Genomic DNA, 23,780 nt, shown 5'->3' on the forward strand with positions numbered 1-23,780 from the left:
TAGGTGCGGGTGTGAGCATTATCCGAACACGATGCGGATTTTCCGCACTTGAGTGTCCGCTGTGTCGATAGCATAGTAGTGGAATCATATGATAAGAAGGATGTATCCTGTTGCAGCCATCGCGCGCATATAGTAAGCTTGCGAAGCTCAGGTCAACTTTGGAGATCTCAGTTATTCTCCTCCTGCGTCCAATAGCATAACTTGACTGCACCCCTGACTCCAGGATGGTGCGAAGGTTAATTCCCTAATTGCAAAGTTCCTCGGGTAGAGTAATCAGAGTTGTCGAGAGCACTATGGCGATCACTATACCAATGAGGCATTAAACCTAAGAAGGTCTCGAATCAATCGTATTTCAAGCTACACATATGTATACTATGTATCGGGCCTCGAGCTGAGATTCATTGCTCTCGTGCCTAGAATTTGGGATGCGTGCAAACTCAAATGAAGAGGTTGATTTTCATCGGAAAGCTATACGAGCTTGTACTTAACCTTGGCATAAGCACATGCCTGGTTGAAAGCATACCTATAGCCACGCTGCGTATCCAGGTAGTTACCGCATATTGAAGCTATCTCAGATCATTTGCAATACGGGTAGACAGGGGTTTGTGCACTGGTTTTCACCAGTGTCGAACATGTATATCCATCGGCGCGTTGCTATATCGATCCGATTTATTTGAATGTTTTTGAATATATTGATAGCGTTAAAGAACGACACGAATCAGGGAGTCCATCGTCTACCGAGCGGCTTCTGGTCAACTTTATCGACTGTTACGTCGTCGCTCCAGTCCATCGACTCGCCATCAGACATCCCCTAAAGTACATCTCTTCACGACCTGGGTTCTTTGTTCGCTCCCAGTAGCGTAGTGAAGTTTGTACAGTCGCCTTTGTATATGAGGTCACGTGCAGCCCAACTTGGATCAACAAATTTAGGCTAGACTTGGTATTTGGTCTCTTCTGTCTCACCACTACATTGACAATGTCTTCCCGTTCAAGCTCGGGCGTAATGGTAGCTCAATCCCTACCCCCTGAACTATCCCATGTAGCCCAACTGGTTGATTCTAGCCCAGAATCACTTGCTAGAGGAGATATCGGGATGCATACTGCGGCATTGGCAGCGGCTCAGTTGATATATAAAATATGTAAGCTTATACCATTGAGCATTTTCTCCTTTGTCGAATAGCTAATTTGGCCACATTCAAAGCTCTGGAAACCGAGAAATCAGCCGCTGTTCCTATTTCCAAGCTGCTCTCCAGCCTATCTCCGGAGGCGTCGGCACCGACGACGCGCGCTCAAAAACGAAAACGAGACGAAGCTCCCAAGGCTCCTCTACTCGCATTTAGACCGACACCGAAAGCTGGCAGATATGTAGATGGACTGGAGATGAATCCGAGCAAACTCTGGTCGATGATGGAGCATCGAACTGCACCTCTATGTGGTATACTAGATGCAGTCGTTGCGCCGGAGAATATCATCGAAGAGGAGGAGGAGGAGGAAGAGGAGGAAGTAGAAGAGGAAAGTGAGGAAGAGGAGGGAGAATTTGAATTGGGCGAGGACGAGGACGAAGATATGTCTGGTCTGTCAGATGAAGATGAGGACGAGGAGGAAGAAGAAGAGGATGATGATGAGTATGAAAGTGATGATGGAGAATCTCTGCTCGGGGACACGACCATGGAACTCAGTCGTACAGAGGACCACTCAGACTCAGGTTCAGACGATGGGGACAACGACGACGACGAAGCTCCAGATGGCGACCAAATAGACCATGGTTATCTCCATAATATTGACCTCGACCGAGCACAGAATCCTCAGAAAGTGGCTCAGCGACGGTAGGCACCCACGGGATACACCTTACACGTAATATTCATCTTAGCTTTGATTCACAGAGCGCACCCGACTTTAGACGACACTTTTTTCTCCATCGACGACTTCAATCGAGAAACTGAAGCGCTCGAGGCTCAGAACCGCTCTTCTGGTGCTTTGAACGACGACGACGACGACGGCGAGGAAGATGGGGAAGACGTGGATCTATTTATGAATGTACAGGATATTGAAGACACCCCTGAAGAGGCAAATGGTATGTGCTCCTTTTTTCATTCCGCACATTTACTAATCTCGATACCCAAGATCCTAAATATAAAGACTTTTTCGCCCCCGCTCCCAAGTCCAAACTCAAATCCAAAAAGACCCCCGAGAAACCAAAGCGAAAGGTCAAGCTCCTCGTGGCGAGTCCACCCGGGCCCAAACGGTCTACCAAAGTCCGATTCAACGAGGAGGTCAAGGTTCGGAACATTAAATCCAAGCGAACCAAGGCCAGTTTGTTGGCCGAGCTCATGGAGGCAGGCGAGGAGGATGAGGAAGATGAAGGGGAGGATGGAGAGGATGAGGGTCCCTGGGCGAGTGAGATGCTGGATGAAAGTGTGGAGATAGGCAGCGAAGAGGATGACGAAGAAATGGATAGCGACGAGGACTCGGACGCTGAACCAAGCAAAAACGACCTTTTTGCTGACGAAGAGGAAAACGAATCCGAAGCAGGTATGCCAAATTCTATTTTCTCCGTTTCCTTGCTTCTTCTATCTTTGCCTTGCCCTAGCCCCTGTTGGTTGCTAACTTGGCCCCTTGAATCTAGGTCTCTCGACTCATCAGAAGCGTCTTGCTGCACTCTCTGCAGAAATTCAGGCGCTAGAAGCTGAGAATGTAGCGCCTAAACCATGGACTATGCAGGGTGAAGCTACATCCCGGTCGCGGCCCCAAAATGCGCTGCTAGAGGCGGATTTGGAGTTTGAACATGTTGGAAAGGTTGTTCCCATCATTACTGAGGAAAGTGTGAAGAGTTTAGAAGAGAGAATCAAGGCCAGAATCATAGAGGTAATTATTTCTCTACCTTTCTAGTTTTCGGAGCGATACTAACCCGCCAGTAGGGGCGATACGATGATGTAGTCCGTAAACGTGACATTGAAGCAAAACCTTTCCTCCCTTCACGAATGTTTGAGCTCAAGGATACCCAGTCCGAAAAGTCGCTCGCGCAAATTTACGAGGACGAGTATAATGCAGCCGCAACTGGTTCGAAACCCATCGACGACAGAGACGGTAAACTCGCAGAAAGCCATAAGGAGATTACAGAGCTGTGGGATGGGATATGTTATAAGCTTGACGCGTTGAGTAACGCACATTTTACGCCAAAGCAGGTAAGCTCCCTTGTTTCCCTGTTATCTACGATCAGTTTAATAACCCCGTTTTTTTTTTTTTTTCCTTTACAGCCTCAAGCAAAGATCGAAACGGTTACAAACATGGCTTCCGCGTCACTCGAATCTGCTTTACCTACTTCGCTCAGTACATCAACACTTCTTGCTCCTGAAGAGGTGTACACTCCTTCTAGTTCAGATATCCGTGCGCGATCGGAGCTTACTCCTTCAGAGAAGAAAGCAGCGAGAGGACGAGAGAGGAAAAAGAGGAGGAAGGAACGCGATACTGTTTCCTCAGTTGTTGACGCGGCAGGTAAAGCAGGAGGACGACAACCGAGAAACGCAAAAGAAGCAAAAGAGCAGGCGCTGAATGGCTTGGTCAAAAACGGCAAGGGAGTTACGGTCGTTGGCAAAGCGAGTAAATCTGGCGACGCCAAATCCAAGGCCAAGGGAGGAGAAAAGGAAGAACGAGATGGGAAAAAGTTCAAGCTGTAGATTTTTGGTGTACGCTTTTTTCGGTCCTTCGATTTTACGTCGCTTTTGTTGTTGTTCGGTTCTTACGACTTTTGAATGTAAAGATGTAGGTATATGCGTACTCAAAGAATAGTTTGGATCACAAGACATTCGCTGTGAGGATAATTTAGGGCCTTTCAGACACAGTATGCCCAATAGGTCTATACAGCTGAAGATCCTTGAAGTAGAAACACTAAATATAACCCATCATTCTTTATCTCGTTCGAGGTCCGCCGACGTTCACCCTTTCTCCCCCTCTCCTATACGACCCAAGAGCTCACCTGGATCTTTCTCTAAGTACTGATTCGATGCTTGGCATGCCTCATCCAACAGAGAATGTTGCTGAACTTTCTGCGGTTGGCATGGCTGTTTAACCATGACCAAAGCTCTTTTTTTTCAAGACCAATAAAGATTGGGAATTCCGGAGTATTGAAATACCTACTTCTTGCCTGAGTGTACAAGCCAAACGTGACTGTTCCTGATTTTGAGAAAATAACAGAATCTATTCGAAATTGGCAGGCATTTGAATGCTTGGTCGCGTCTATTATGGAGGCAGTACTTGATCTTATTCATTTGTTGGGAACTTGTTGTGTAACTAGGAGCCGTGTTAGTAATGCTAGTCTCTTTCATGATCTCATATTAGTTCCGACCAGGTACCTACATCTCTTCTCGTAGTAACACGGAATATATAGTGCGTTTTCAAACTTTAACTGAGCTAGAAATTCACTAACAGACTCGCTAGATCGCTCATAGGTTAACTTTGGTGGGAGCTCGGTACGTTTACTATGGACACTGACTATTTCTCACAAAGGTCTCCCGGAGCGTATACTCCAGACAAAATTGCCGCCGGATTCAAGCGATTTGATACTCGCCAGAGTTGGATGCTCAAAAAGAACACAACATCATCAAGGGATAATTCGACGGCCATGCCAGACGTAATCTACGAAACAAGAGTTTATCACCACTACGATGAATTAGCAACCCTCTATATCTCGGAGTACATGATGCAAATTTGATTATGAAGTAGTATGCAGCCATTCTTGAGGGAAATCCCGAATTGTTGCACGCTTTGTCTGGCCGAAAGAGTGACCCCCTTGCCTCCGCTTTGTTTGCTGGGAAATTATGTGCCTCTTATCAAGTGGAAGATCGGCGAACGAGTCTGTTGAAGAATCCTAAATTACCGAGTGAGAAAATCTGGGAGGGTAACACGAAATGAAACACACGTTTGCTTGTTTAATCATCTCATCAAGAGTGTCGGAGCACCATTTAACATTCATGCGAACTTCTGGGAAGTGTTCGCTCGAGATCTTGACATACCCGTGCTCAGCGAAAGATGAGTTCCCCACTTCCCCGACGGAGAAACCTGCGTCCCGAGGTGCTGTTTCTGACCATCTGACCCCAGCAAGAAGTTTGAATTTATGGATCGCCTGAGGGGTCTTGAGACCAAGCTGAGAGACCGGGACAACGACAATGGCCTTGTGTTCAGCAGCATGAGGCTCCCCACCGTACGTGAATGTTCGGATGGAGAGAGGGGAATTCGATGGTGGTTGGAAAGGTTTATTAAATTCTGTTATGACCAATAAGTTATGTATGCTACCATTTTAATAAAAGATACACACTTGACAGTCGGGGGATGTCGTATTCGATTAATCGGAGATAGTGTAACAGCTCTCGCCTCTCCCGTATCAGTCGATGGCCCATACTTGTCGGGTCATTTCCAACATCTGGCCCTATTTTGGCAACATCCCATTTATTTTTGACGGTTCGTCTTGCTGCTGCAAATGCAGGAGGTGAGGTGCTAAAGAAACGTCGACCAAGCGGTGTAAGAGACATCGCAAATTGTAGTACTGATCACGTGCCTCGAGATGTAACCAGACCAGCGTTTATAGCTGGATATAACCCAAATGATGCCGTAGCTCTTCGCCTATTCTTATTCCAAACAACAGGCACATATAGTCAAGTGATCAAGGAGAGGGGAAGATCCGATTATATTAAATGATATTATAGTGTCTAACGGCCGATATCATGGCTCCACGCTTAGATCCAGTATCCGCTAAGACCGCCAACAACTCGAGACCGCACAACCCGCTTCTTCTCCATCTCAACGAACCGCTTGTTGATCCCAGAGATCAGCTTCGCTTCCAGCTCCCTACATTCAGCGTCTTCTAGTCAGCGTTTGTCTTGTGTCAGTCCTCCCACGCCACTTACGCATCCTTTGCATCCTCGTCCGCAAACGCATCCGGTCCAGCCAGTGCCCGTGTCTGTTTCTTGCCGCTGCGCATCCCGTCCCCATCACACTCAGTACATGTCATATATACTTGTCAGCCACACACTCACGTTGTAGACTTGGCGCTGGCCGCTCCAGCTCCTCCAGCTGGCTGGGCGTTGGTCACCACCGCGCACGATCCGAACGGTCCTGCAGGCGTGGCGTTTCGGCATCGCACGACGCATGCGTCTCCGTTCGGTCCGCCCGCGCATTGCATCCCACTGTCGTGTATTGTATCAGTCAGGCTCACACCTTGGTCGACTCGGATGGCCGACTCGAGAGCTGGGACTCACGAAGGCATCTGAACGTTGAGCGGGAAGTCTTCGGCTGTGGCGGTGGACAGACCGAGGAAGGCGCCGGGAACGTTCTTTGTGACCTTTGCGGCCTGGAAGGTGTTACCTCCGTCGGCTGAGATGTCGCAGGTGTAGGGACTGGATGGACGGGAAGCGAAGGGTCAGAGAGATGTAGAGATGAGATCGGAGACGTGGAGGCTGGAATGGAACTCACCCAGCACCGTCCTGGTTGACCTGGTGGAGCGTCATCTGGATCTCGCCGCTGGCTGTAGCCGATGGAATGCCGTTCGAGGCAGCAGCTGTATGTACGGGTGTATGCGTGAGTATACGACTGTCAAACGGTAAGACCAGTGAATGTATGCGGACCTTCCATCTCGGAAGCCATGTCGATGGCACCCTTCTGAGTGGTGCGACCGCAAGCGCCGACCTTTCCGGACTCGATCTCTTTGTCGCGGATGACGCTAGTGTCTTGCTGCGATGGGGCAGGCGGGCGAGGGTAAGTGAGAGTGCAGGGAGCAGCAGGAAAGTAAGGGGTACCTGGAAGGGCTTGGCACGAGTGCCGTCGCGAGGGGTGCTGGGGTCGATGCCCATGCCGGCGCCGGTGATGCCGTTGGCGCCTTTGACGGCGACAATGGTGCCGTGGGCGGCAACGAGGGAGATGAGAGCAGAGAGGTAGATGATGCGAGTGTACATAGTGAATGGGAAGAAGGAAGAAGCAAAGGGGTGGAAAAGAAGAAGGCTGAAGGGTGTGGAAGTGACCTGCACTTGGAAGCTGATTAGACCTGCTGATGGAGGACACGGAGGGCGGTGGAAGGGAAATATATAGGTGGGGAGGGAGCGTGTCTCCGGGTGTAGCCACATGTAGAGCAGTGTTCAGTCGCTGGCTTCTATGACATCAATTCGGGCACAAATTGGCCGGATTGGAGGGTTACCGGGACCGTATCAGTGCTAATGTAGAAGTCCTAGGGACTCTTGCGAATTATTAACAAGCGAAGCTCGTATGGTGATACTGTCTGTGTGGCAAAGTAACGCTTGGCACCTGGGGCTGTTACAAAGTACGGGTGCAAGAGCATAGAAAATTCATGGCGATCCAAATGTAGTCTGGGCTACCAACAAATGCCGAAAATTCTAATGCATTTCAATAAATAGGTTACAAAGTTGATACATATTCGATTGGTTGCCACCACAACCACTATCCGGACCGAATACCCTGACCATGGCAAAGACGAAGGTGCTATATAGCTATATAGTAAGACTCGGGAACTTCGGGGATAGAAGGCGTCTAAACAACAGCGACTTCATTGATATTCGATTTCAAGCTTAAATTTTTAGTCTTTATGCTATGGATTCGTATTTATTCAATTCTTAACGGACCTATATGCGTGGCCGCCTTGGACAATTGCGAATCGTATACTCATTTCAAGGAAATTCATGGCCATGTGCCAGTTTGGTACGATAATTATTGGCTCTTAGCCTACTTTGACTCGGGGTTATCACAGGCGACGATGTCGGACCTGGTAAGAGTGCCGGTAAGACACTGCTGATGAGGTTCCATATTTCGGACAAACGTTCTTGCTTCGTAGCATGGGGATGCCAGCGGCCGAAATTCACTTTCTGTGGTTGTCTCGGAGTCAAGATATGTACTTTCGAATGAATTAATCCAGTATATAGCATGTCTATCCCTAGGTATACTGAACGAGGTGCTCTAATCAAACAATTAATCATCTTGTTTCTGTATTCCAGCGCGTCTCGCCAACTACAACAAAGGTTAGAGTAATCTTTTTAAACTATTCGGTCTACTTACCATAGTTGCCAGATCCATCTGACCTGGTGGGGCAGCAGGGGGCTTGATTCCACTGCCACCGGCCCCTCCGCCGCTGGCGGCTGGAGCCGGGCGTGCGGCCGGGACAGGAGGTTTAGCACCAGGTGGCTTTGGAGCGCCTCCGATTCCTCCGGGCTTCGGCGCAATTGGGGGTGGTTTGGCGGCCAGAGCAGGAGGCTTGGGAGGAACTGCACGACCTGCGACAGGAGGAACAGCCCTAGCTACTCCGCCTGGTGGAGTTGGCCGTGGAGGTGCTGGGGGTGGAGCTGGAGCAGCAGGAACAGGGCGAGCTGCAGCGGGTGCTGGAGGTGGAGGCGGAGGTGGCGGAGGTGCTGAAGAGGTCGTGGCGGGTTTTTTCCACGGGGTGGGCCCCGAACCACCACCGACGCCGGGAAATACCGAGACTGGCTTGGCACTAGCATCTGCGGCAACGGACTTGGGTACGATTGGTGGTTTGGCCCCACCTACTGCAGGTTTGGGGACGACTGCAGGCGCAGGTGGTGGCGTTGGTGCTGCTGGCGTTGGTGCAGGTGGTGGCACGACACGTCGAGTCGGTGGTGGAGGCGCTGCAGGTGCTGGCTTAGGCTTGGGCGGAACAATTTGCAGATAATCAGAGGGCGCCCATCCTTCAGTTCCATTCTTCTTGACGAGGGTCCAACCTGAGTTATATTAGGCCAATAGTTATTGGGTGAGCAGCATATGCCTTACCGTCCTTGTCCTTCTCTACGAGTTCCAGTATCTCGCCTTTTGTTAGTGACATCTCTCCTGGTTGCCCAGCAAAGTCGTATAGTACTTTCACTGTTGGAACTTCAGGTTCAGCAGCAGGAGGTGGGGGTGGAGGTGGCGCCGCAGAGCGAGAAGGAGGTGTTGGTACACTGCGTGAAGCTGCAGTTGGTGTCGAAATCTGTCCAGGAAGAGGCTGTGCTGCAGGTTTCGGCTTGGGCTTTGGTGTTGGACGAGACTGGCCACCATATAACATGAACCATGATAGTCAATGGGGAGCTTTAGATGAGGACATACCGAGTTGGATGGTCCTCCCTTGCGAAGCAGTTTGCCCTGAGTGATTGGTTTAGCTTGTCCGGGCTTAGGTTTAGGGACCGGCCGCGATTGACTATTGGCGGGCTCTCCGGTCGGGACGTGGACTGTGTGGCTCTTGTAGACATCATCGCGCGGAACAGTCTCGTCCTTGACAAACTTGATAAGTTGCTTCTTCTCTTTCTTCTTTGCGTATTCGACCCTGGGCACGTATGTTAATATTAGCGTACAGAGATAGTTCGCCTACTCACGTTGGTCCGATTAGGAGATTCGCTTGCCCATGAGTTAATTTCATCAAGGATGCCGTGAACTCCGTCTTGAATTCCAAGCTTATCACTGGGTCGCCTTCTTCGCACGCATTCACATTGAGCGCCTGTCAAACGTTGAGAAGAGTGAATATAGGATTTTTTTCATGCGCTTACCATCCAATCGTCGCGAAGATTGGACATAGCAACTGATCGAATAGTAACCAATTGTACTTTCCGATCAAGCGTCGTAGCAATTCGCCCGTCTTTTGCAGTAGTGACCGCCAAATATACAGCTTTCTCTGTCTAAACGGCTTTCAGTACCTCTGAAAGGATATCGGCGAAAGACTCACCAAAACGATATATCGAGGAGATGGTTTACTAGAGCGGCCGAGTTTAGAGACCAGCAGTTGGCATCGGCTACTGAAATGAACAGTTTCGCCTCCTGAGTAAAAAAAAATCGTATCCCTGATGCTCATGACCAGATATCTGAGAACACACCGGCGATTCCACATGCATCCTTGATCGTCTCTCCCAAGGCGCTCCGCCCTCCGACGTCAAGGTAATCACCCAGAAATCTGCGATAACCTAGTAAACTGTAGCGACGACGCTCTTTACGACCGTTTAGCATATCATGTCCATATTGCCGAGTTTCCGCATGCACAATGCCCTCCTTGTTGTTCTTCCAGAATCGCTGGATGCGTGCGGCTGCTTCATTCTTATAGCGCATATAGTTCCTCCAAGCGCGTTGAATACGCGCCGCCATATTATGCCAATATCGATCCCTCATTGTCTCGAGCGCAAAGAGCTACAGACACAGAATGAGTAACTCAGGCCCTCAAAGAGATGCATTGCTCACCGTTTCTGGGTTCTTGATGAAAGCCTTGGTGACACCCATCTGCCATTCGTCCTTCGCAATCCCAACATCAGTCAGAATTTTCTCACATCCCGAACGAGCATCCCCGGTCCAGGTATACTCCCCAGCATATGAAGTATTGGGAGAAAGCAAGTAGAACCTAATCATGTACTAGCGTTTAAAAAACTTACTCATGGTAGATAGTATAGCAACTCACCGCTCGACCATCTTCTCAAACGTGTTTCGATAAGCAAACCCGGCTCGGCGGACGCGAATATTCTCCTGCAGCCCGAGATACTTGATCTGATGCAAGATTGCCTTGTTATCGTATTCGGTGGCGCTCCGGTTCTGATTAGGTTTGATAGTTCGGATATATGCCGGTTGGGAGCGCATCAGGTTCTCAACCAATGCTCCTGCGCTTGCCTTGATCTTGTCTCCGGCACTCGGTGGACGCTTTTTGCTGTTAGGATCGGGCCGGTCCGGGAAAAGAGTTTGGAGGAATGCGTTGCCCGAACCGATAATCAGATCCGTCAAGTCCTTCACTAGGGCATCCTTGTTCTTATCCGTCATGCCAGCCACAGTATACATGACATCTCCAGCGTAGTGTTTGACGAGGAACTGGCCGCCACGAGATTCGAAGTGAGGATTAGATGCTAAAGCAGCAGAGCGCTGGATGAAGGAGCTATCTGCGGCGGCTGGATCGGCGTGTGCGGTGGCAGTAGCATCGTTAAGAGCTGCAAAGATCCCTGGTGGGCGACGCTCTTCGATAAGATCGCAAACAATCTTATTGTTGAAGTACTCGATCGGCGTCCACTTGATTTGCTCGCGCACGTATTCCTCTTGTTCCGTTTTAAGAGTAAGCTCGATGAAGATTTGTTGCAATTTCTCGTTGACATAATTGATGCACAGCTGCTCGAAACTGTTATCTGTAGTCCAAGCTAAGTATAAGATTTTACGTGTATTCAGTTGACGTACTCTGGAAAATCTCGAAACCGTAGATATCAAGTACTCCTATGACCTGTACAGTGGCCTGTCGAGGTTTCATTGAGATGTTAACGCGAGACACAATCCATTCGAACAAATTGTTGTAGATGGCTTTCGCGAGAGCATCCCTTCCGGCAGCCGCTTGGGCGGGGTTGAGAGGTACATCGTATACGGAACCTAATAGAAATAATTGATCAATCGGGAACATTTTTTTCGCTGAGAAGGCTTACTTACCTCGACGTCCACCACGTTGCGTCTCCATGGTTTTTGATACCATAGCTTTGGAAACCATCGCAGCATCAACCTCAAGCAAGTAGGCAACAAAATCCTACATAACATACTCAGTTGCCCCCCAGAATCAACTCAATGAGACTAAGCACTCACTGTTACGCCGGTGTCTGTGATCGTGGACCCGCTGCCATCCTCAGAGTCCACAAATTGAATGTTTCCGATCCAAAGAATGGCAGCAATCATGCGGAAAATATCGTTTTGTTCCTCTGCAGTAAGGCCAACGACATTCATCGCTTGCTAGAGGAACTTTCAACGCGTATTTCAACAAGCTATGTATAGCAGTAACTGACCAGAGTGTCATGGAAGTCTTTAACATCATCGATTGAGGCAACATCTAGACAGTTACTGCGGCTTGTGTAAGAGTATGCATCTGGTCCTTGTAAACCAAAGGCCTCTGAATGATGATAACGAGTTAGTGGGGTGAATCAATGGTTCATGCATCATATATACCTCGCTGTTCGTCAGAGGCCCCCTTGGTGAATTGATAGAAAATGTGGAAATCTCGCTCTTTATTGATTTGACCAACTACGCGACCCTAGGAGGTTTTGTGAGCTTACTCGAAGTTACGATCAAGGGGCGTCCTTACTTTTTCTAGTAGATAATTCGTAATCTGAGCACCGATTGGCTCTGCGTTAGAATTGAACATAATCTCGAGGTATTTTCCCTGGGAAGGCACTCGTTAGTGTAAAGTACAACTTCAATCAATGCACGTACGTGTCGACTAGAGTTATCGTTACGCAGTGTCTTGGCACAACCAAAGCTCTCTAGTAAAGGATTAGTGGCCAGCACCATCTCCTTGATTTCCGTGATACTGCTGTCTTGACCACCCGACACGGCCGCAATGTACTGCATAATTCGCTTTGCAGCCTCGGTTTTACCAGCACCAGATTCGCCAGATATAATGACACATTGATTCTCCTTGTAAGACTTCATGTTGTAGTAAGATGACTCTGCGATAGCAAATACGTGGGGAGGCATTTCCAGACGGTTCTTGCCCTTGTACGATTCTAACACGGCTTCAGTGTAAATACCTAGATCTAGAGAAGATAACGAAGTGAGCATCTGGTCGGACGATACATCAAGCGCCATACCTCTGAACGGATTCACAGATATAAGTACTTGTCCAATGTAAGTATAGATCTCTCCGTTTTTCCATCGTTTCTCCAGATTGTCATTCACACTGTCGTTGCTGATAGTTGTGAGCAATGTCATGTCCGATACACCAACTTGTTTCTTCTTGAATCCTTCTTTCCAGTCGGCCTATAGGAATCCGACGCGTCAGTCGAGCCTAATCTACCACTTTGACGCGTATCTCCTCACCTTCTGGACCTTGGCCGGACCACCCTTCTTGGCCGCCGCAGCCGCGCCTTTCTTTCCCGCTTTCTTGGATGGAGCCTATATTACCATTAATTATGAATTATATGGGACAATGCGGTCCAACGAGTACACGAACCATTGAATCCCTGGCTCGTCAACTTGAAAATCAAAGTCAATGTCGTTCTGGTGGGAAGAATAGGCCGTAATGACGCCCCAGGATAGATTATGTCATCAGTGCTGCACTGCCTTCAGGGCTCATAAGCCCTGAGATACGAATATCCCGATTTCTCCAAATTGATCTGGAGACGGAACCCACCCCAGCAGCTGTGCGCACCTCGAACATCCTAGGGCCTGACGTGCCATATCGTTTGCTCGCCTCTGGAACGACCTAAACGAAACAAGAAGTTTCTGTGTAGAACCACCTTGTCTCCTTGAGCTTCCGAAGCCCTTATAGATCCAAACTCTGATGATAGAGGTTAGAGAACTTGCGACATGGTCTAAATAGACCTATATGCTTTACTATAGATGGTCAGTCTCTGGTGAATCTTTCGAGCTCCCTGACGGTATGCGAAACAATTTGCCCAAACTCGGAGCCGATGGTTTTCTCATATCACATAGTCTATAGCCTATCATCTTTCTGAAATCGACCATAATCACCGCCTTCCCCTTCAGTACTTCGTAGCTATGTCCCCTCTTCTAAACAAGACATGTCTTTTTGCTCCCGGGACTACTTCTTGAGTGATACTCTTCATGGATAACACCGATGGTAGGACCCTTTGGTACTTACAAATCTGTGGTGAAGCGCTGCCAGTACCAGGTTATCTCCTTCCTAACACCCTGCCTGCGACTATAAACACAACAATACACTTTAACACTCAGTTTAATCTTGAACTTCTCCTCACATGAAGCGAATTGAAAGCCATAACTCACAATGCCACACGTTGGCCCAAACATCGCTTGGCAAGCGCTATCTTCTACTCATGTGGAGACTTAACAATCATTACCTACTATTGGCATCGGCTAATAATAATGTAGCTGATCACAGCCCTCGTAGCCCAATTTTATAAAAACTAGTTTAGATATACATTGAGCTCGGATATCCTCGATCATTTTCACCATGAGATCCTCCCTCGCGTCCCTCATTTATTTGTGTTTCGTCGGTATCACCAGTGCAGCCAACTCTTTCGCTGGTTCTAATCTCTATTATGCTGCGGGCCTCAGTCCATATCAGCGTACTACTTTATTGAGTAGTATGCAAAGCGCCGGTATGAAAGTTTTGCGCGTTTGGCTGGATGGTCAGTCCACTGCTTCTACCAAGGTATATTTTACATTTCTCGCCCGACTGCGGCTAATTCAACTCAATTTAAATCCTTTGCGTAGGCCACAACTATTACTTGTGATTACCTATAGTTGTATACCTCTTTTCGAAGCCTACTGATATCCTACATACATGTAGCCTATCGTTCGCTTGAGACTTCGTCCGTTGGCAGCTACGACCCCACCGTACTCAACCTACTAGATGACTTTATGATCGATGCACAAAAGTATGGCATCAAGCTCATCATTAGGTATACCAGTAGTTTAATCCACATCACATAGGCACTGACCCTTCGTTGTTTAACAGTATGCATAGCTGGAACTCTCTCTCTCGGGAGGTGACATTTACGGTCAGTGGTGGGGTACAGGGTACGCATACACTCACTATCCGAGTTATAGTCACAGATATTGGACCATTGTCACAGATACTTTTATGAAAAATCAGAGGCGATCGCCGCATTCGACAACCGCCTCCGATACATTCTAAACCACACCCATAAAACGTTGGGAAACCCTGGAAACAACTGAACCAGTACATTTTCGCTTTTGAAGCACAAAACAAAGCTATGGTCGGCAAAGGAGAAGACTACATCAACACGCACATGAACTGGCAATGTGACCACGCAAACACGATTAAAAGCACGCTTGGGAGCAACTCGGGAGTAAGTCTCTCGGATTATGTCTCTTGTTTTTCCTCTAAGTTTATGTGTTTGTTAGATTCTTGTCATGACCGGCGGAGAAAGCTGGATGACCGAGTCTGTCAAGTCTGCCTGGTTGGGTTGTGCTGCACTAGACGTGGTCGCAATTCATGCCTATGGTGTTGGTGATTTTTCAACTTCGAACATTTTGACTTACGTGAACCAAGCTAAATCAGCTGGTAAGAAGCTGATCTTTCAATAGTGGGGCGCATGTTACTTCAACACTGAAAACAACAATTGTCCGGCCGGGACACCCCTTCCCACGTCAACACGTAACAATAACATCAAGGTATCCTTTTCCCCTCTCAGTAAAGCACAAAAGTGGCTTAAAAACAGTCATGCAGACATGGGCTTCGCAAATCACCGCGGCAGGCGTTCCTTGGCTTTACTGGCAGGTCCTACCAAATCCGGACCCTCATGTGAGTCGACTCAAGCGCTTCGATACCGTTATCAGTATTCTGATACCCATGTGCAGGGCACGGTAGTATGGGTACGACTTTGAGATCCGAGTACAGGATCCTTCTTGGGATACTCTGAAGAATGCTGCACTGGATGCAATCACCAAACCGGTTGCATTCGATTATACCACATGGTTGAAACTTTGAGTGTCTCTAATACTCCTTGAACACAGGTTCGGCTGTGATGCTTTTACCCGCTCGCTTTGTGGATGAATGTATATCCTTTACGATATGAATAATCGCACATCCTCGCTGTGGAAGCTTGCGGAGCCTTCCGTGCATGCTAATCGGCTTATGTACGTGTAACAAAGTACCCATACTGGCACCGAGTACATCACGTGCAGAAACAGACAGATAAAAGATACACATATCAATCTGGCTGATTGAATGACCGACCGATGGGTATGAAACAACCGCTACTTGAATCCATTTCCTTCAGCTGGTACCTATTTCAGTGACTCTTAAATCAACCGAAGCCCTGCCCCAATTGGACATGTCAGTAGGATTTGCATTATATCGTCTGTCAGTGGGTTTAGATCGGGTGGGTTTCTATCGGACTCTTCCTTGGTACCTTCACAGACACCGAAGTTTGAGGGTCGGCGAGATGCTATTGAATCACTTGGCACATGCTTGTCTCAAATCCCGAACTGCGATCAAATACGCTCTAATCATGTGATATCAATTCCCAAGGCTTCTCCCCACATGAATGAATCTCATAAGGGAAGGATGTGGAAGGCAGATCAGCATGGCCGAGGCATCCAGAGGCCGATGCATGCGACTAAGAATGTCGAAATCCAGTCTTCGAAGATCACGTGACCATATTAAGTGATTAACGATCGGACGTTGACTGGTTCAGAATCTTTGAATTCAGATGGGGACTGGAGTTTCTGTCCGCCGGCAACCCCCAGAGCCGAAACATTTTGCGGCAGACGAATCGAAGATTACCAGGCCCTTAAAATCCACTGAGCGAACGTTTTCAACTGGTCCGGCCCTTCGACCCCCCCTCCCACTTTCACGTTCGTCCGCAATTTGAGCTGCGTCCCGCCGCTCGAGGGGTATGTCTAACCCATCGGAGCTATCTCCCGAACGGTTAGTGGAAATAGCCGCTGAAATAAAGGTTATCTACGAATCGCTCGATGTAACGAAACACCTTAGTGGTATGGCGCCCAGGCCACAACTTGGGGGTTACTAATTCACCTATTGGCCAGTTGCCGCAACCACCATTCTCATCTATGATATCATCTCGACCATAGATGATGAAATTAAGTATGTCTGGAATTCTCGATGGACATTCGCCAGAATTGCCTTTCATCTGAACCGACTGTGGATAATCATATTAATGGGGCAAGTCATTTCTATGAGAAACCATAAGCTGATCTCTAACCTACCTCAATATCATAGTGCTTATTTTCCAAGTCCGTGTTCTCTTCTTAAGCAGTTATATTACGTCAGATTGACACGCATACACCTAGCCTTATTTATGTATGGATTATCGCAAACCGTGAGTTTAAGAGCGTATACTCAACTAGAGATTTTTGAGTTGACCGTGTTTGGATCCAGTTGTCAGTTGTCATTATTGAGCTTCTATAATTGCCCTGAATCGACCGCCATAATATATAGTTGCACAGGGATATCCCTATTCTACGTATGGGGATCGATAGTTGTCATGTGGATTGTCACCGGTAATTGATCATTCTGCGTACGTGGTCATATCTACCTTGCTGACCTACTTGCGCTAGCTACATTGATCGTTCGTGTTTGGATAATCTACGGTAAAGGGTACGTATAACACTTGACCAAGCATCCAAAGCTGACAAGATTGTGGCTGAATTTAGTCGATGGTTCCTGGTGTAAGTACCATTATTGCTCAACAACCAGTTGGCCCCGATACTTAAGTCTTTCCGTGTTAAATCACCCTGTTTGTGCCATGTTTCAGGGGGATATTAGCGAGTTTCTTGGTAATAACAGTTCCTTCAATTATTATCCACGAAGTTTCCCTCATGGTGCGTTATGCTTTAACCTTCGGCTGAATGGTGTATTGATGTACTTCTACTAGACGGCTCATTGGATACCTAATCCAGGTGTGTTGTATCTACTACTCGCAATGAATGCTCATGCCAAAGGACTGCCCAGCACCGGATGTGATCACGGCGTGCCTATTCACGTCTAACAAGCTTGCGTTTTTGCCGTATATTACAGGCTTAATCTACGAAACGCTTATCTTCGGACTAACTGTATTTAAGACATGGCAATTGAGCCGGAAACAGATGTCCACACCTCTCATGAGCAGGTTACTTACAGAGTAAGTTCCATTGTGCATATTCTCCTCCACACAAGCGAATACTTATTCTCTCCAGTGGGTCGTGCTACTATCTTGTCGTTTTGTTTTTTGGACTCTTCTCATGTGTCGGTGCGCTTATCCCAGAAGTAGCCGGTGCAGCGATCGGTTCAGGGTGGGTTCACTTTGCATCATTTATTTGTCCAGTCTCTTACTACATGTATCACTGCTATGCTACCTCTCCAGAGCGTTATCGGTGGTCATGTCATGCATGTGCAGCCGGTTGATCCTTTCTACTCGATCTTTCTATGATGACATCAACGAGTCTTCCTCATCTGAACTAGAGACGTTACCGCGAGCCGACCAACAAGTCAGCCTGGAGTCGGGATACACGAGCGACTTACCTAGCCCATGGACGCCGAGGAAATCATCGAGCACTTTCGGCAGGGAAAGAATGTATCAAGTGAATTTGAGCCCCGTGGAGCGAGTAGGGGCTCCGCTTAGACAAGGGACTGTGCTACGACTGGGGAGCAGGTCCCGGTTTAAGGAATCTTGGTCAATGGAGATGCATACGCCGCGGCGTATATAAACGAAAGAACCTTTTTGTGGACTAAGTTATCTCTCATTGTATCATAGTGTATTTGCATGTACCTGGTGTTATGCATTGTAGGAATTTATTGGGGGTCCTTTTAATTTGCGATGGCAGTATGTTATTTGAGTTATGGGAGCACTTGGGATCAATATCAAGCGGGCAATGACAAGTTGACTTGAATATCGGCCTAGTATCGCGAGGTTGGGCTACCTCTTCGATATCCCAATTTCGGTCATTCTCAGCTTAAGGTAAAGATATTGTTATTATCGACAGCATAAAGCGTACAAAATCATGTACAATATTTTATCCCAAAAGATCCGCATGTCCAGATGCCGACAGTGCAAGCTACGAAAAAAAGCCACACCTCGATCAGCTCTCGATTCCAATCCAAAGTCACTAAAACGACTTACCACAAACTCATCATCCAAATACTTGGAGACGGCGATCTGGTCGCCCAATCCTTTTCGCCTCCTCGTCTTGAGGACCAAGTCCCTAGCGAGAGCCTGCCCGGTCGCAGGTTCCAACGGTCGCAGTTTGATCGATGAATCAGTCGGGTCGCCGGGTACGATCGACCAATGGTCGAACATCTGGATGCAAAATGCTTGTCCTTGCGTCGCGGTTCGGAGGTCAGTTTCGAATCCGTTGGCATCGATGGCAGGGATAAGGGCTTTGATAGTGTACAACGGGGAGCCGGCCTTGGGAATATCTTGAGTTACGTGACCGCGACGCCGAGCGAGAACCGTGTAGACTGCGGAGATGCAATCTGCAGGGGCTTGCACTTCGACGTAGAAGATGGGCTCCATTAGGCGTGGGGTGGCCTGAGTAAATGGTCGGCGAGGAAGCAATAATGTTCCGATACATGGAACGTACCATTAAAAACGACGAATAACACACTCGCCTCGCAGTAGGAACAATCTGTCCACCTCCTCGGAAGATGGGCTCCTGCGCCAGCGTTGCATCCAGAATTCTGAACTTGACGTTTCGGATAGCTAATTTTGGAGTGAGCAATCAAATCCTAACCAAAAAGAACCATGACTCACGTTCGTCGCACAACGGTCCCTCCCGGGCACCCCACTGGAAGCCTTGCTTGATATGCTCCTTGACGGTTCCGAGCATCTTTTTGTCCACCTGGCTCGGCAGCGTATCATCCAATAACACGTTTGGCCCTTGTTCCTCAGGTCCGAAAGCCCACACCGCTCGCGAGGCAAGCAAATCCCACTGGTACCGCTCTTGTAGGATCTTGCCACGATCTTTGGGAGCCATACGCATCGTGATTTTCCCACCCTCGATGTCTTCTGCTAGCCCTCGCTCAAGAGGCTCAGCAATCATCGTAATTTTGTTCTTCTTGTTCGGTGTTTCGGCATAACATTTTAGTGCACTAGTTTCAACGACGGTTTCGCAGAATCGAGTGACGGGGTCAGAAACTTTGATCTCGATCTCAGCGAATACGCGACGCAGGTCATGGAGGACGCAGTCGAGGTAGAGTTCGCCGGTTCCGACTATAACGTGTTCGCCACTTTCTTCCACCTGTAGTTTCCTTAGAATTTGACCCAAGGTAGATATGAAATGCTAACCTTGGTGTGCAAAAGAGGGTAAGACTTGTTGACACTTCGGAGTCCGGACAACATTTTAGGCAATTCGCTCGGAGAGATGGGTTCGACTGCTACTTTAAGCACAGATTGCGTGATGTGCTTGATCGGACGGAAAATGAATACGTCGTCGCTCTCGTAGTCATGTTCCGACTCCTCAGATGGGGGCGCGACAAGGGTGGCCGTTTTGGTAATAGAGCTATCGATTCCACCGAGCAAGACTATATTACCGGCTGGAACTTCTTCGGCAGGAAGGTTGTATCTGTTTGAGTATATCAGACAAAGCCAATGATACGGCGCAAAGATGCATACCGAGCTTCAGTGATCCAAACGTCCCCCAAATCACCTTTCCACATGTCTTCCTCGTCATCCGCGCTAAATCCTTCGCCAAGAACTCGAACGGGCATTCCCCGTTTGACAACACCAGACATCACTCGTCCTAGCGCTCGGAAACTCTGCGCATCCTTTGCGGGGAGGAGCTTTGTGATTTGGACGATAGTAGGAGCTTTGGCGGTGTTGTTGCATGCGAGCATTGCCTGGGCTGTAGGGGTATTGAGAGGGCCGGTGTACGTGCGCTCGACTTTGGCAGCCGTTCCTTCAGCGGCGCTGGGAATCCATTCGACGAGCATATCAACGAGGCCTACTGCAGGCCCAAAGAATTGATCTAGAACAGCCTTGAGAAGTGGTCGCGAGTCCATCTTGTACAAGATCGGCTTGAGGGTAATTCCTAATCCGGCAAGCGTGCTCTTCAAATCTTCTCGGTCTGCACTTAAAACCTGATAGGGGCGTTAGTCGGCACTATCAAAAAAAATACACACAGCTCTCTTACTTGGGAATAGATTTTGTATACGGGCTCCAAGATGAAATGCACAAAGCTCCGTTTCGCCTCACCACCTGCCTTTCTTCCAAACTTCCTAGACGATTCGTCAAAGTAGATATCTCCCCACAACCTTCGCGAGAACTCCTGCACATCAACGCCCTCCCATTCGGCGGCGTACATTTGGGCAAACGAGCGCAAAGTGAAACACCAGCCCATCTCGGTACTCGCAAACGCCACGTTTCCGCGCTCGGGCGACAGTCGAAGAGCTGGGTCTGGGTTAATGCCGGCAAGGAAAGTATTGACCTCCTCGATGGTATGTTTAATTTTAAAGTAGGCGTCGGCAGGAGGAAGTCGGAGTTCGAGAATGAGGCGGTCAATCTTGTTGAGCACTAGGACGATAGGCAAGTTCTCTGCGAGTGCGTGTCGAATGATTGCTTCGGTGCCGACCATGACACCCTCAACAATATCAACAACAAGAACAATACCATCGACTAGGCGCATCGCGGAAGCGGTTTCGTCAACAAAGTTCATGTGGCCAGGGGTATCGAGCAAGTGAACAAGGTGTGATTTGCCGCGAGAGTTTGAGAGAACAAGAGACATGGAGTTGGCCTTGAGCGAGATGAGTCGCTGAGCCGAAAGGGGGTGGGTATCGGTGTAGCGCAACTGGAAAACACGTTAACACTTGAGAAAACAAACAAAGCGTTAGGCGTACCTGTTTATCGGAATCCCAAACCATTTTATGCGTCTCAAAGACAAGCATGTCGATCAAACTGGTCTTTCCATGGTGCAAGTGGCCGACAACAGCCACATTACGAATCATCTCAGGGAAGGACATTAGGTCGAGTAAAAAACGTTTATCGAATCGCGTCTCGGGGAGGCCTTTTTCCTCGATAACCCAGTTACGGACTTTGACTGGAGCGATGATAGGTTCACTCAGAGGCTGTGCATCCTCCTCCTGGACCAGTGTTTCGACATCAGGGCCGTAGCTGCAATGCCAGTCAGAACATATTAAAATTATACCATGACAGACTTACACTTCTTCAGCCGATGGATAATATTTCTTATCCTCGTGTAATATGACCGCATTATGCTTGGGAGCATCGTCTAGTTCCATAAGTGCATTACTGGGCTCGTCGTCAAAGCCCTCGAGTGGGGCATGGCTGGGTTCGTCATGGGTGGGCTGAGCATATGACTGAGGCGCGTCAAGCTCTTCCTCGTCGTCCGAATCTAGGTCTGCACCAATATAGTTTCCGAACTGAGCTGTTATTAGTAGGAATAGTCTTGTGTTTTTAGAATTTTGTTCTTACCTCGTCGTAATCTTCCAAGCTGGCCATGGTCGTCCGCGTCCCAATGTTTGCCGGCGCTTGTGATCGCGACCCGCTTGCTCAGCAAGCACGTGCACGGGCCACGCCACCGCTATAAATTCGAATAAATTTCGATCAGCGTTTCTTTTGAACGCCTCCAAGTCAAATTGCACTTTGCATTATTTTTTCCCAACGCAGAGTGTGCCAAAGCGGGGCATGCAGCGACTTGTATATCTTAGAGCTCCGATTCGTCGACGCACAGGCTGCTATTATGTAACTTGTGCAGAGCCGGTAATCCATACATATCCTCCGTCTCCACTATACCATATGTAATTCCTTGAGTCCGCAGTATGGCCCAAGGCCTGATCTGAGGTCTATCCCTACCTGTACTGTATATGTTTGCAAGTAATGAACAGGGTCGTTTACTACCTCACTTTGTTTGACTGGCGTGTGTCCCCCGTGAGCTCTTGCATTTCATCTCCGACGATTCCTTCTACATGACATTCAAAACCATCTCAGTAAATGACTCCAGCATAACCAATACGGATCATTTAACCAATCAATCGTGTCGTTGTGTTCTATCACCCGAGGTCTAGCCCACCCAACAACTGTTGCACCCGTGCCACGACAACACCATCCCCTCTCCACCTCCACTCGCTCTATCCCCTTGCTCCTACCCTAATACGGCTCATAAGTCCCACATACCATTCTCGTTTCACGCCTAGACGGATCACCCAACTCGCCCCAACCCTCCGAGCCGACAGCTCACTTCAAGCCCGGAGCTCTCCCACATTTTAGATATAAACCTCTATTCAACGCTTCCAGAGACCCCATCTCTTACGATCTACCCCGGCGATCCAGAGCATCTCGACTTTGGGTTCTTTTCTCGTTCTTTTATACTTACGCTCCATTGTAATCATCTTTCTTTTTACCCCAACTTACGACTTGTTGTTATTATTATGGACCCTCACCCTTACCTCGTCGAACTCGCTCAAGCTGGTGTAAGCTAATCCTTCTCACATCTTTATTCCTCATCTGACTGTCCTATTTCATAGTCTGAATCGCTTCGAGCAGGGATCTTGAACGTCCCGCTTCACGAGCGCGATTTTCTCGAGGCATGGTGGTATGTACTACTCTCTCCTGAACTCTATTAACTGGCCTTCATGACTCACGCCACACACCCAACCAGTCGAGATACCCTCTCCAACTACGCCTCGACTCCCGCACTTTCCCGTACTCCATCATCCCTTATGGGAATGATTTCTCCTTCCTCAATTGGAGTGGGGAATATCGCTTCTGCTGCTACGTCTTCCTCGGACCTCTCTTCACCCCCTCTCGATTCGTTGGTTCTCTCGCCCGGCCCGAACGGAGGATGCAAAGACATGTTCAAGGTCAGCAAGTTATTTACTACCTCTTGGAAAGAAGTATTAAATCTGTCGTTATAGTCTGTACCGCTTGATGCTGTTCTATACGAACTCGAACTACTCCTCGACGAATACAAATCCGGAAGCCGACCTCTAGACACCCGGTAAGCATCCATTTCCTCTTCCTCATCATCATCCACGCATATACTCACTCGCCCTTCCCCAAATAGTCCCAGCACCCCACTTTCCTTCACATCCCAAACCTCCTCATCCGGTACAATCTCCTCCTTCGCCGTCCCTCCACCCAACTTTTCGTTCGCCCAGCACCCGAGCGTAGCGTTCACGAGACGCGCGTCGGCAGGTTTGAGTCCTATGCAACAGCTCATCGCCGAGGGTCCTAGGGGTAAGGGACTTGGGATTAGGAGCGCCGGAAGGGCGAGGGCGGGCAGCTTTGCTGTTCGTGGTGTGGTGTAAGTTTGGGCTAAGAGCGCGAACGACCTGTGTGATTAGTTGTACATGCCATGACGTTGCTATGCCTTGTGTTAAATCCTTATAA

The 23,780-nt window shown here is 48.5% G+C and overlaps 7 protein-coding genes across 7 annotated transcripts; 3 read left to right on the top strand and 4 right to left on the bottom strand.

Moving 5' to 3' along the window:
• Positions 1-1,003: 1,003 nt before the first annotated feature.
• RhiXN_09687 (U3 small nucleolar ribonucleoprotein mpp10) lies at positions 1,004-3,677 on the top strand (the record flags this gene model as incomplete). The annotated part of the gene is made up of 7 exons (XM_043329503.1): positions 1,004-1,139; positions 1,202-1,826; positions 1,884-2,074; positions 2,125-2,532; positions 2,627-2,865; positions 2,919-3,185; positions 3,258-3,677. The coding sequence occupies 7 exons, from the start codon at positions 1,004-1,006 to the stop codon at positions 3,675-3,677; spliced, it is 2,286 nt and encodes a 761-aa protein (XP_043182337.1).
• A 1,034-nt stretch (positions 3,678-4,711) lies between these two features.
• Positions 4,712-5,528, bottom strand: RhiXN_09688 (Mitochondrial ribosomal subunit protein; the record flags this gene model as incomplete). Its single annotated transcript, XM_043329504.1, has 3 exons — positions 4,712-4,867; positions 4,919-5,262; positions 5,315-5,528. 3 exons carry the CDS (start codon positions 5,526-5,528, stop codon positions 4,712-4,714), a joined length of 714 nt encoding a protein of 237 aa, XP_043182338.1.
• Positions 5,529-5,732: 204 nt separating this feature from the next.
• RhiXN_09689 (uncharacterized protein) lies at positions 5,733-6,947 on the bottom strand (the record flags this gene model as incomplete). The annotated part of the gene is made up of 7 exons (XM_043329505.1): positions 5,733-5,844; positions 5,904-5,969; positions 6,033-6,182; positions 6,255-6,392; positions 6,469-6,553; positions 6,621-6,726; positions 6,792-6,947. 7 exons carry the CDS (start codon positions 6,945-6,947, stop codon positions 5,733-5,735), a joined length of 813 nt encoding a protein of 270 aa, XP_043182339.1.
• Positions 6,948-7,971: 1,024 nt separating this feature from the next.
• On the bottom strand, positions 7,972-12,943 carry RhiXN_09690 (Myosin head (motor domain); the record flags this gene model as incomplete). Its single annotated transcript, XM_043329506.1, has 20 exons — positions 7,972-8,010; positions 8,059-8,735; positions 8,785-9,037; positions 9,097-9,313; positions 9,363-9,484; positions 9,534-9,662; positions 9,710-9,801; positions 9,858-10,164; positions 10,216-10,372; positions 10,430-11,138; positions 11,188-11,373; positions 11,431-11,524; positions 11,581-11,724; positions 11,778-11,881; positions 11,938-12,022; positions 12,074-12,151; positions 12,202-12,524; positions 12,579-12,747; positions 12,808-12,882; positions 12,941-12,943. The coding sequence occupies 20 exons, from the start codon at positions 12,941-12,943 to the stop codon at positions 7,972-7,974; spliced, it is 3,963 nt and encodes a 1,320-aa protein (XP_043182340.1).
• A 1,744-nt stretch (positions 12,944-14,687) lies between these two features.
• RhiXN_09691 (uncharacterized protein) lies at positions 14,688-15,424 on the top strand (the record flags this gene model as incomplete). The annotated part of the gene is made up of 5 exons (XM_043329507.1): positions 14,688-14,783; positions 14,839-14,976; positions 15,022-15,108; positions 15,164-15,238; positions 15,305-15,424. The coding sequence occupies 5 exons, from the start codon at positions 14,688-14,690 to the stop codon at positions 15,422-15,424; spliced, it is 516 nt and encodes a 171-aa protein (XP_043182341.1).
• A 3,026-nt stretch (positions 15,425-18,450) lies between these two features.
• On the bottom strand, positions 18,451-21,890 carry RhiXN_09692 (Elongation factor Tu GTP binding domain; the record flags this gene model as incomplete). Its single annotated transcript, XM_043329508.1, has 10 exons — positions 18,451-18,492; positions 18,558-18,965; positions 19,018-19,136; positions 19,188-19,674; positions 19,722-19,998; positions 20,049-20,512; positions 20,566-21,219; positions 21,269-21,542; positions 21,591-21,811; positions 21,864-21,890. 10 exons carry the CDS (start codon positions 21,888-21,890, stop codon positions 18,451-18,453), a joined length of 2,973 nt encoding a protein of 990 aa, XP_043182342.1.
• A 929-nt stretch (positions 21,891-22,819) lies between these two features.
• RhiXN_09693 (uncharacterized protein) lies at positions 22,820-23,698 on the top strand (the record flags this gene model as incomplete). The annotated part of the gene is made up of 5 exons (XM_043329509.1): positions 22,820-22,861; positions 22,916-22,983; positions 23,050-23,251; positions 23,306-23,388; positions 23,455-23,698. The coding sequence occupies 5 exons, from the start codon at positions 22,820-22,822 to the stop codon at positions 23,696-23,698; spliced, it is 639 nt and encodes a 212-aa protein (XP_043182343.1).
• Between the last annotated feature and the right edge of the window lie 82 nt (positions 23,699-23,780).

The sequence above is a fragment of the Rhizoctonia solani genome, chromosome 8 (assembly GCF_016906535.1).
Source record: "Rhizoctonia solani chromosome 8, complete sequence".
NCBI classification, from domain to species: Eukaryota; Fungi; Basidiomycota; class Agaricomycetes; order Cantharellales; family Ceratobasidiaceae; genus Rhizoctonia; species Rhizoctonia solani.